Here is an 11,650-nt window from a genome sequence, read left to right as displayed (position 1 = left end):
TTCTCTCATCTGGTTTTGCCATAACTTACAAATAGTCCCAGGATGTTTACTGAGTGTCTTCCTTCAATTTTCACAACATTTTATACAAAATGACATATATATATATATACCTCATTGATTATCCTAGCATCCCCAGAACCTGGAGGGTTAGACCTACTTCTGTGTCAAGTAGCACCCAAATCCTAACATCCATTTTGGAGACCTGTCTGTGCCTCTTCATGCTCACACCATTGTTCTGATGCATGATGCCGGTGGAACTTCCAAAGACGCATTCCACCTGATCTTCACCACCCTCTTTCATCCTCTTTTTAAATCTGTGTGTGGAAGACAACTGCAAAATAGAGGATTTGGAAGGTTGTCTGTTTCTGTTGTCTGGGGAAATTATTAAAAAAAAAAAAATGTGAAAAAGAAAAAGATGGACCAGCTGAGTTTTCCAACCTTCAAAATTTAAATTTCTTGGTTCTTATAAACATAGGAATGGTCATGAAAGGTGGCACCAACGGATATTTTGTAAAATAACCCATAACTTTAGAGCTGGAAAGGACTTGAAGAAACAATTAATCCAACTTCCTTACTTTTTTGTCTCAGGTAACTGAAGCCCAATTGGGAAAACAGCAACTTACTTAACATAGTGATTGTCTCCATGGCTATGTCCTTTAAAGATTCACAGAAACCCCAATTTCCCCTTAATAAATCCATTATGGCATGCCTGTGAGTGACTTTATATAAACAATCCTCAATGTCCTCATATCTAGCCTTTCCTCCCTTTAGGGAAGCTGGCTGCTAACACAGCACCTGACCAGAGTAGACACTTGATAAATATTTGTTGACTTGAATTAATCCTGGCGTCCATCCCTTTTTACTATGCAATCTTTATTTTTTCCTAGGGCTTCTTACTTTTAACTTTAAGAGATGGCTTCTAGTTCAAGTATTTTGAGGCTTGGTACCCAATGCTGATTTGTCATCTCTCTAGATTTTACTTTTTCATATTGAAATTCTTTTTTTAGTCTGTTCTCTTAATAGCTTTTGTTACATCCAATGATGTAATGATCCAATGATGTAATGATGTAACAATGAGTTTGGTAGTGCCTTTCTCCAGGCACTACCAAACTCATTACTATGGATAGTTTCTGCCTTTACAGGCTTAGAATTGCCAAGTTGAGAGAGACATTTTTTTTTCAATTCTTAAAGCAACTAGACTTTCTCCAGCAGATTTGCTAAGGCACACTAGAAGAAATGTAAAAATCTCACATTCTTGTTTTAGTTAATACATGGGAGAATATTACTAATATGTACATTTGCTTTCTACATTTGTGGTTGCCTTATACATCTCCTTCTCCTTTAATTCCTTAAACACATAAATATGAGTCATGATATCTAAAGCCAGTCTCATTTAAAAAAGATAAGAAATGGTGATTTGTGGGGAATTAGCACTTAGACGTTGGTAATGTTTAGAAATCATCTTTAGGAACTTGGTGAGAATGCTCTCATTTTATGTAAAGAATTGTCATGGTTTGAATAGGACTTGGTAGTAAAGTGTGTGGACAATGCATTTACCAAATGATATTTTTTTGTGGATTTAATTTTTTGTTAGTTTTGTTTGAAATTCCTGTTAAATTGCATTCTGGACATGACCTAAGGCTAGCTTGTCCACCCCTTGGCCCATGACGGTTTTGAATGTGGCCCATGACAAATTCATAAACTTTCTTAAAACATGCTATTTTGGCCAGGCACGGCAGCTCATGCCTGTTATCTTAGCCCTCTGGAAGGCTGAGGTGGGTGGATCACCTGAGGTCAGGAGTTCAAGACCAGCTGGCCAACATGGTGAAATCCCATCTCTACTAAAAATATAAAAATTAGCCAGGCGTGGTGGTACATGCCTGTAGTCCCAGCTACTCGGGAGGTTGAGGCAGGAGAATCACTTGAATCCGGGAGGCGGAGGTTGCAGTGAGCCAATATCGTGCCACTACACTCTAGCCTGGGTGACAGAGTGAGACTCCGTCTCAAAAGAAAAAAAAAGAAAAAAAACACTAGGCATGCTTTGAAAGCTCATCAGCTGTTGTTAGTGTATTTTATGTGTGGCCCAACCAAGACAATTCTTCTTCCTATGTGGCCCAGGGAAGCCAAAAGATTGGACATCCTTGACTAAGGTCTAGATATGCTGGAATTAACATATAATCCTCGTTTTTAGAAGAGTTACAGTTGTCATTCCAACTGGGAGAATTTCTATAAGTAGGCTGGATGGTAGTGCTTCCTACTTAAACCAATTTAATATTCCCAAGGCTTTTAAGAAAAAACTTCAGCTCACTCTGTTTTCCCACCACTAAACTTATGGTGAAATATATATCACCTCTGAAATCATGATTTTATCTCACAAATTTCAACCTTACTATCTCAGACCTCCGTCTCACTGTGGTGACAAAATAAATGCACAGTAACGGTCAGTGGTTAATGCTGGAAGAACAAAGACCTAGTGCTTGAAGACTGGTTGTGCACTCTTATCAAATGCTTTCTTTTCCTACTGACCATTGAAATGGGCAAGGCCCAGGCTCATAGATCTGTTTGACTTGCAGGAACAAAGCAATCAATCACCGTGACTATGGACAGCATCTATGCTACTATGCTTTTGGGCACAAAAATGTTTTTCAATGTGAATGAGGTACATTGTAGTTCAAATTCAGCAGCATATTAAGTGCCTAAGTGCTGACAGGTTTTATTACTCGACTCTGGAGGCAGGAATAAAAGGAAAGCAAAATTATTTAAGTCCTTCAGGAAATAAAAGCATGCTTGCTGGCTTTATTATGAGTAGCTGATGATAAGGGTTAAGTAGCCTTAGAGTCTCAGGGTCAGTATTCTTATTGAATCCATACTCATTTTCCTTTATTTCATGAGGATACGTTTGCCCTATCGGCAAGCATTTAAGGTGGCTGCACCCTATTATATTCCAAGCTTTGTGCTAGGTGTTGGAAACACAAAAAATTATATACATTCCTTGCTTTCATGGATCCCATTTCTCAGAAACATAAGTTTCTAGGGAAATAAACTCTTACTCCCAGCTACTGGATTTGAATAGAAATCAGTCTCATTTCAAATAAAAAATTTTTAAATCAAACAGTGTTCTCAAGGATTATGAACCCTGCCAATAATGCAAGAAGGCACAGTCCTAAGGGAAGAGCCAAATAGAAAAAAATGAAACTGTCCAGATAATATTTAATATGAATGAAACGCAAACTTTTGATAAGGAATAACTAGTACTATGTCTGCAAGAGCAGGCAAGGGGGATCTAATGGTATCCCCACAAAGTGCCTCACGTTGTCTTGTCTGACATGTCAAAATGAGTACATTTCTTATCTTTTTGCTATAAAGTCAAAAAGCAGGCCCTAGACTCAAAAGAAAGCACAGCTCTTGATACCATGTGATATCGAATTTATGTTCTAAGAGTAATACTATATGCTGGTAAAATGAATTCATTTTTACTATTTTCACATTATTGATAAAGATTGTGACCACAAAAGGAAAATAAAAGTCCAGGTTCAGGGTGGCAAAAGTAGAATCTGCACATCTACTGGTAATTTGCCCAACTGTTTTCTATGTAGGCTATTACATAGCCCACTTGTGTTTTCTATAGAAGTTATTTAAAACTAGTAAAACACTCCTTACATCTAAAAATATATAGTATTATAATCCCCAAGCCCCTAAATGCTACCCATAATCAGTTTCCTAAAAACAGTAGAGGGAAAACAAATTTGATGAAATTAAGATGTTAGGTTTTTAAAAATTAATAACAATTTATGGGTCCGGTATGGTGGCTCACACCTGTAATCCCAGAGCTTTGGGAGACTGAGGCAGGCTTATCACCTGAGGTCAGGCATTTGAGAGCAGCCTGGCCAACATGGTGAAACCCTGTCTCTACTAAAAATACAAAAATTAGTGGTGCATGGTGATGGGCGCCTGTAATCCCAGCTACTCTCAGGAGGCTGAGGCAGAAGAATTGCCTGAACTCGGGAGGCAGAGGTTGCAATGAACCAAGATTGCACCATTGCACTCCAGCCTGGGCAACAAGAGCAAAACTCTGTCTTAATAATAATAATAATAATTTGCTTGCAGAATATAGATAACATAGAAGGATTTTTCCCAACTCTTGGTAAAAAAAAAAAAGTCCAGGTGCATGTACACCGGAAATGAGAATTTACCATGGCGGGGGAAAATAAGTTCCAACAAGCAATCCACATGTGATGCTAGCAGATGAGGCAGAGATCCTGACGGAGTGCTAAGCCTTAGTGACTAAGGAAGGTGCTGGGATGAGCTTCATTTCCCTTGCCAACTCTCCAGTCCATTTAGATGTTCTATGAGGAATCAATCTCAAAAGCCTTTAGTACAACAGGGGAAGAGATACGCTTTGAAATCCCTTGATAAAAACCTCAAAGGAACTCCACTGTATTTCAAAGAGCATGAAAAACCACTTCTGAAGAAAAAGACAAATGAAGTTAGAGAGTCTTATTACTATTGAGACTAAACCTATATTTAGAAGGAATCTTGGTAGACATATAGAGCAAATCCAATGTAAGATTGCCTTTCACAGCACGTGGGATAGGTGGTTATTTTAACCATTGGGCATTCACAGGAACAGAAAATTTTGCTAACTTGAGTCTATTCCTCTTTAGAACAACTCTTATTAGAAAATTCTTCCTTATATTGAAGCAAACATTTGTCATCTGTGAAGTTCCTCTTTGTTCTTATTTTTGCCCTTTGAAGCTACACAGAATAAGTCTAATTCCTCTTCCTTTTTATAGCTCAACAGAAATTTCGAGGCAGCTATTATATCATTCCCTCCTTGTCTGCACTCCCTTTCCAGCTATACCTTCTGTTCCTTCAGGGAAGCTATCCCTTTGTTCTTGTATCATCAGACCCTTTACAACCCTGGTCACCTGCCTGTGGACACAATCAACTTATTAATGTCTGTCTTAAAATATGATACCCATAATTGAAGTCAACCCTCCATTTAGATATGGACTAGAGGGAGGGTTAATGAAAGCATGCAAGGCTTTTATTAACACCAGCTGAACACATTAGTTTTGTGAATAGCCATGATGTATTTCTGAGTCAACACTGAACCTCCATTTCTGTAAGGAAATATTTCTCTATAAAGTACTGTGAAACCAGGTCTTCCTAACACTATTCCCATCAACACCACACACATCCATAAATACACACTCCACTCTGTACTTTGCATTTAAAAAACCCAGAATATAGGGTTTCTCATTAATGCCTATTCAATCATTCTTTTACTTTCAGTCTTAGTTCAGATATTTCATAATACTGTAACTATTTCTATATCCCAGTGTCAATACATATTTAGAATCCAATGATTGTTCATTGAATACATTAATCTTGAATCCATCAGCCAAAAACTGGAGATATTGTTCATTTCTACATCATCTACAAATCTGACAAAGTGTGCTTTCTGTCCCCCTACTCTATTCTTCATGGGAGAAAACACCAAGATACAAATAAGAAGAGGTGAGTAGGAATGGATGAAGGAAAAGATTAAGTGTCCCAGAAACAGATGAAGAAAAGGAAGATGGAGTGAGTGTTCTGACTCTTGGAATCAGGATATAATGTTCCCAACATTAGAAAAATATGGCTTTTCCCTGTCTCTATCCTAGAGATGCCTTTTCAATCCATTACAATACTGTGATTATCAAACTCTGAATTTTGGGGGAAAGCTCATTCAAGCTTAATTTTAAAACAGCTTTAAAAATTATCTTTGCAGCTTAAATTTCCTATAAAGTCTGGGTTAAAGGGACATGCAACTGTTTATTGGTCATGAGGTATAAAAAGAACTCCCAAACACCCCTTACAAATGCCTGAGGTATTATAGATATTTGTTTCAGGAATCAGAAATGGACTGTATTTTTCAGTGTGAATTTGGGAATTCGCTGAGATTAAATCTACCTCTTGAACTGAACATCATCTTACATTTAATGTCTCTTTTCTCCAGAGTGAAGAAAACTAAGCTTAATTTTGGCTTCCCCTCAACAGCCATTTTGCAGAATGTGGGTCCATTCACAGAATTAAAAAGTCTCCTATTGTGCCTTTTTCCATTGTCTATTGTGACTCAGGATAGCAAATCCTGTGACTGAAACCTTAGAGAGATGGAAAAAGTGTTCCAGTCTAAACAATCTAGAGCCAGAAGGGAAATGTCTTGGAAACTCAACATTTAAAGAATGGAGACACCTCAAAAAGGTCTAGTAAGACCCAAAGAGGAAATTTGTTTTGTACCTTTTCTGAGCCTTTTCTAGACGGAGTGAAAGAGATGGATTCTTAATTAACTTCTCAAGACTGCCTTTTCCGGAAACTTACGCGAGTGACAGATGAACATCAGAAGGGAATCGTGCTAACACTGATGTGGGAGGTTCTTTTCCTGACTGTAACAGTCACAACAAACCACATACCAGTGCTGTGAGATAAGCAGAGACAAGACAAGGAGGCTTAATTATACAGTAAGCTCCAACAGTCAGGTGAACCACGTGCTTTAGGCATGACCAGAATCCAAGAGCCTCTCCAAAAGCCACCATTCTCATGGTTTCCTGGTAACATACAAGTAACTGCAAACAGGAAGATCTGGTACACTGTTCCCAACATGGAGTGGCCACAGCAGGTATTGACTGAAACTTCAGCTACTCAGGAAGACACCCTATTATGACCCTGGGATTAGGATTCCTTCCCGCAAGGCTTTGTCACTGCACTCCACACTCCTTGGGATTGTCCATTTCATCTCCTTCAAAGTCCGGCTTCAAACTCCTTTTTTGCTCAATTTCCACCTGCCAAGAATAGAAGTTGGAGATAAAGATCAAAAAGAAGAGAAAAGCATGCAAATAAATAAATAAACCAAAACTCCATAGGTGCTTTGAGATTTCTTGTAATTTTGCTAACATTTTGGGCTTTAGCCACATTGGAGCTACTGGCCCTGAGTATATCATGTCTCCCTCTTTGTACATGTTCTTTGATTGGTCTGTAATTCCCTTTCCCTCATGGTCCACCAGGAAAATTCTTATTCTTTGCCTTGTACATTTGGTCAAAGGTCACCCCTTCTGTGAAGCTATTTTTGACTTACTGAGTAGAATCAGGTACTTCTCCCTGTGAATATCTCCACTGTACCTTGCACACCTGTCTGGCTCTGCTATACCATGGGCTCCACAAGACAGGCAGGATCTTGTTCAATATTTTATGCAGTAATGTAGGAATACAGCGGGCAATCGACAAAGATTTATCAAATGAATTAATTCCTTTGTAATTGACTGTTTGCACCCCCTCAATACTTGTTTTTGTTTGTTTGTTTGTTTTTTGAAACAGGGTCTCATTCTGTTACCCAGACTAGAGTGCAGCGGTGCAATCTTGGCTCACAGCTCACCCACAACCTCCACTTCCCAGGCTCAAGTGATTCTCTTGCCTCAGCCTCTAGAGTAGCTAAGATTACAGGCACGCACCACCACGCCTGGCTAATTTTTGAATTTTTAGTGGACACAGGGTTTCACCATGTTGGCCAGGCTGGTCTTGAATTCCTGACCTCAAATGATCCACTGGCCTTGGCCTCCCAAAGGTCTGGGATTACAGGTATGAGCCACAGCACCTGGCCACCTCCAATACTTTCTCTCTTTAGAAAACCTCCAAACTGATAAATACTGGAGTGTTTACAGTTCTACCATATCTTCTGCAACATACTGTCGCTGTAATTATCAATAAATTAATAGATTAATCTTTGAAAGTAATACATCTCAACGGAAATCTTTGACAGCTCAGGCAAGGAGTTCTTCGAGTTCAGGGTTCAAGTTGCTCCTCTCAGCACCACTTTGGATATTTATGATGCTTGACCTACATACAGGGTAATGATTCAACACTCAAGAGTCAGGTTTGAGGGAAGTGCTATTTTTTTCCTCGCCACAAGATGGAGTGTTTGTTCCTTTTGGTAGTTACATATTTTAGCCCACACAACTAAGGAAACATTTAGAGGAACAATAAATCACCATATAAATCCAAGGATATTATTATAAATAGAAAACCACTTTGCAAAATCCTTCTTTAACAAACTCCCTTTCCAATCGTTGGCATTTAATCTCCTATTGAATTTCTAACTCCCCAGGAATGTATCGCTTTCTGTTTATGTCAGAAAACTCTAAGTTTCTTGATTCCTTCCACAGCCCTGATCCTGTTACTATTATAAACGTTTGCTTGGCTTTTGAGTTTTGTCCTGTTACAGCCCAGTACCCCGGTCATACGTGTCCTAACTTCGTTCAGGTCCACTTCATCAACTCTAACTGAAACATATGCTTTGGGATAGCGCTTTCTCTCCTCTACTTCCAAGCTCACTACTCGGTAACATCAATTATATCGCAAATGAATAATAACAACTTTACCCCATTATCCTTTTTCTTTTTTTGAGACACAGTCTGGCTCTGTCACTCGGGTTGGAGTACAGTGGTGCAATCATGGCTCACTGCAGCCTCAACCTCTCAGACTCAAGTGATCCTCCCGCCTCAGCCTCCTGAGTAGCTGGACTACACGCACATGCCACCATGCCCGGCTAATTTTTGTACTTTTTACTTTTACATGTTGGCCAGGCTGGTCTTGAACTCCTGAACTCAAGTAATCGGCCCACCTCCACTTCCCAAAGTGCTGGGATTACAGGTGTGAGCCACTGTGCCCGGCCCCCATTATTCTTTTTGTTGTCATTGCTCATAATGACAGAAAGACATTATATTCTCTTTGATGAGCCTCTTTATTTTTTTCCAACCTTTCTCTCATCCACTAGCCAGATGATGCATTTAAATCAGAGCAGACGCATCCACAGCTATGTAGGCGGAACTTCCTCTAAGGCAGTAAGAGGTTACGAGGCGAGCACACAGGAAGCATGGCTAAAGGAGTAAGAGAGGGAGGGTAGTGGGGTGAACAAATGGAAGCATTAGCCAGATGCTTCCCAAGGCTACCTGGTAGCTGTAGTGTGCAGAATAATTGACCCACTTCCTGACATCAGTCTTGTCTTCCACAGAGATAGATCTCACGCTGGCTTTGGAGGCAGAAGTTGTGGGCATGCTGAACTCGACATTCACACGACTGGCAAATCTGGAAGGCACTTCCCGGTCAGAGCCGAGCTCAAGGTGGCAAAAGAAACAGTGTGGGTGACCGGAAGCTATGAAAGAAAGACAATCGAGAGATCAGATTATTTGGGGAGAAAGTGGAAGGAGCAGCCAAAGGAGCCACTTCAGTAATAAAGGAGGCCTGTGGGCTCAGCACCTGGCAGGCTTTCAGCGGGTCCAGTGTTGAGCAATAGGAGCCGCCCGGCTCAGCAGAATTCACGCTCTGTGTGCCTCAGCCCCTTGATATAATTCCATCGGATTCTAGCAGCCTGGTATCCCAGCAATAAAACCCAAGGCCTGAGAAACGGGCCATTCTGCCTGCTCAGGTGAGAGTGAGATGTGAACACAGCCCAAACACTAAGAAATAAGGGGTAAGGATGTAAAGAATAGAAGGGATCAGCACTTGGCACCTAATAAAATATCAATGACAGCTTCCTGGAGCAAATCATTGCTTTTCTTTGACGAATGAACTGATTTTCTTAATAGCATTTCATAGTTTCAAAATGCTTTTGGCATGCTTTTGTGCGTGAATGATATATGTAAATGACAGACTTTATAAATAGCACACAGGTATTAGTGAGGCATATGGAACACTGGGCAAAACACCAACCAGCAGAACACCTGGGTTGGACTTCCAGCTCCCCTACCAAGCAGCAGAGCTCCTGCCCTCAAGTCCTTTATAGTCTCCAGGCCTCAATTCCTCCTCTGTAAAGTGGGGAGATTAGGGTACGAGGAAACAGTACAACATGGTGGACTGGACAATGCCAGGCACAGTCCCTTGCTGCTCCTTAATTCTATACATCTATGGGTAATTCCACTATACTCGTGATGGCAAACTTCGGGTTTGATTTTCACTCGAGAATTGTTATTGAGATTTTTGAGGAAAAAGAGTCAGAGCTTAGTTCTATGACCATAACCACTGAAAACACCACTGTCATTCATCTGTCATATAGGAAGCATTGAAGCACCCTATGACTCGTTCAATGTTAAATCTTTTTTTTTTTTGGAGACGGAGTCTCACTCTGTCACCCAGGCTGGAGTGCAGTGGCGCAATCTTGGCTCATCTGCAACCTCCGCCTCCTGGGTTCACGCCATTCTCTTGCTTCAGCCTCCCGAGTAGCTGGGACTACAGGCACCTGCCACCATGCCCAGCTAATTTTTTGTATTTTTAGTAGAGACGGGGTTTCACCATGTTAGCCATGATGGTCTTGATCTCCTGACCTTGTGATCCTCCCGCCTGGGCCTCCCAAAGTGCTGGGAATACAGGCATGAACCACCGCGCCTGGCCTCAATGTTAAAACCTTTACACAGATTCTCTCTTTGAGTCTTCATTAGGATCCTTTGAGGTCAGAATGTTACCTTCGTTTTATAGTTGAGGAAGGTAAGGCTTAGGGAGGTAAAATGAGCTACCCACAGTCACAGCTAGAAAGTGGCAAAGCTAAAAACTGAACCTAGCAGGAGGCCGAGGTGGGCGGATCACGAGGTCAGGAGATTGAGACCATCCTGGCTAACAAGGTGAAACCCCGTCTCTACTAAAAATACAAAAAATTAGGCGGGCGTGGTGGCAGGTGCCTGTAGTCCCAGCTACTCAGGAGGCTGAGGCAGGAGAATGGCATGAACCCGGGAGGCAGAGCTTGCAGTGAGCTGAGATTGCGCCACTGCACTCCAGCCAGGGGGACAGAGCGAAACTCTGTCTCAAAAAAAAAAAACAAAAAAAAACTGAACCTAGCAGTCTGACCCCAGAGTGTTCTTAACCACTTTGTCTGAGTCATAACCTCATGGTCCCCAAAACACAAGACCAAGTTTGCAGGGTGACAGGGGTAGAGGGGGATTGAGCTGTAAGAACCCCCATATTGCAACTAGCTATAGATAAACAACATGAAATGGCCTTGCCTTAATTATGTAACTGAAACAGCCCCTTAGTTATCCCAGTTTCCACAAACAAACAATTCCAATGTTCTTTATTGGTCTGGCCAGGACTTTTCAATCTCAGAGAGTGAGGACATACACACCCGCTCTCCAAGGAAAACATTAGATAGTGAAGTATTTGTTTTGCTCTGTTTCACAGACATAACATATTTCAGTGGTTATTTCTAAAGAGTAAAGCTTTGGAAAATTGAAAAATGTGCACTAATTTTAGGAAATGAATTTAAGTAAGATACATATAACAGTAAAAATTAAATTACTTGAAAATGAATCCATTCAATGTTTTTAAATTGTGTGCCACCGATGCAATGATACAGCTATCATTTATGGGACATTTTATTACAGGCCAGATACTGCGCTAAGCCCTTAAAAGCATTATCTCATTTCATTCTGAATGAACTAGATATTAATAACCCTATTTTATAGATGAGAAAAATTAGGTTTCTCTGAGAGGGTTAAGTAAATTGCCCGAGGTCACACAGCCATTAAGTGGTAGAGCTGGAAATAAGATTCAGAGATGACTCTGCCTTCAAACTATGTCCTAAATTCTTCTCAATATATTGCTGTGAAATTAGATCACAACCAAG

General features: G+C 40.5%; 1 protein-coding gene across 4 annotated transcripts in view; it reads right to left on the bottom strand.

The window, feature by feature from the left end:
* Window positions 1–5,025: 5,025 nt before the first annotated feature.
* The window catches only part of STON2 (stonin 2), a 169,257-nt gene continuing 162,632 nt past the window's right edge, over window positions 5,026–11,650 (bottom strand). For all 4 annotated transcript variants that reach the window (XM_017961421.3, XM_031667930.1, XM_031667932.1 and 1 more), the window contains 2 exons: window positions 8,988–9,190; window positions 5,026–6,824 (listed from right to left, as the gene is read on the bottom strand). In XM_017961421.3, the coding sequence (XP_017816910.2) occupies window positions 6,741–6,824; window positions 8,988–9,190 (287 nt within the window). In that variant the 3' untranslated portion in view covers window positions 5,026–6,740. The remainder of the gene's footprint in view (window positions 6,825–8,987; window positions 9,191–11,650) is intronic.

Source organism: Papio anubis, chromosome 7 (genome assembly GCF_008728515.1).
Source record: "Papio anubis isolate 15944 chromosome 7, Panubis1.0, whole genome shotgun sequence".
Classification (NCBI taxonomy): domain Eukaryota; kingdom Metazoa; phylum Chordata; class Mammalia; order Primates; family Cercopithecidae; genus Papio; species Papio anubis.
Note: the sequence above shows the minus strand (reverse complement) of the source record. Positions and strands in the feature narration are given on the sequence as shown.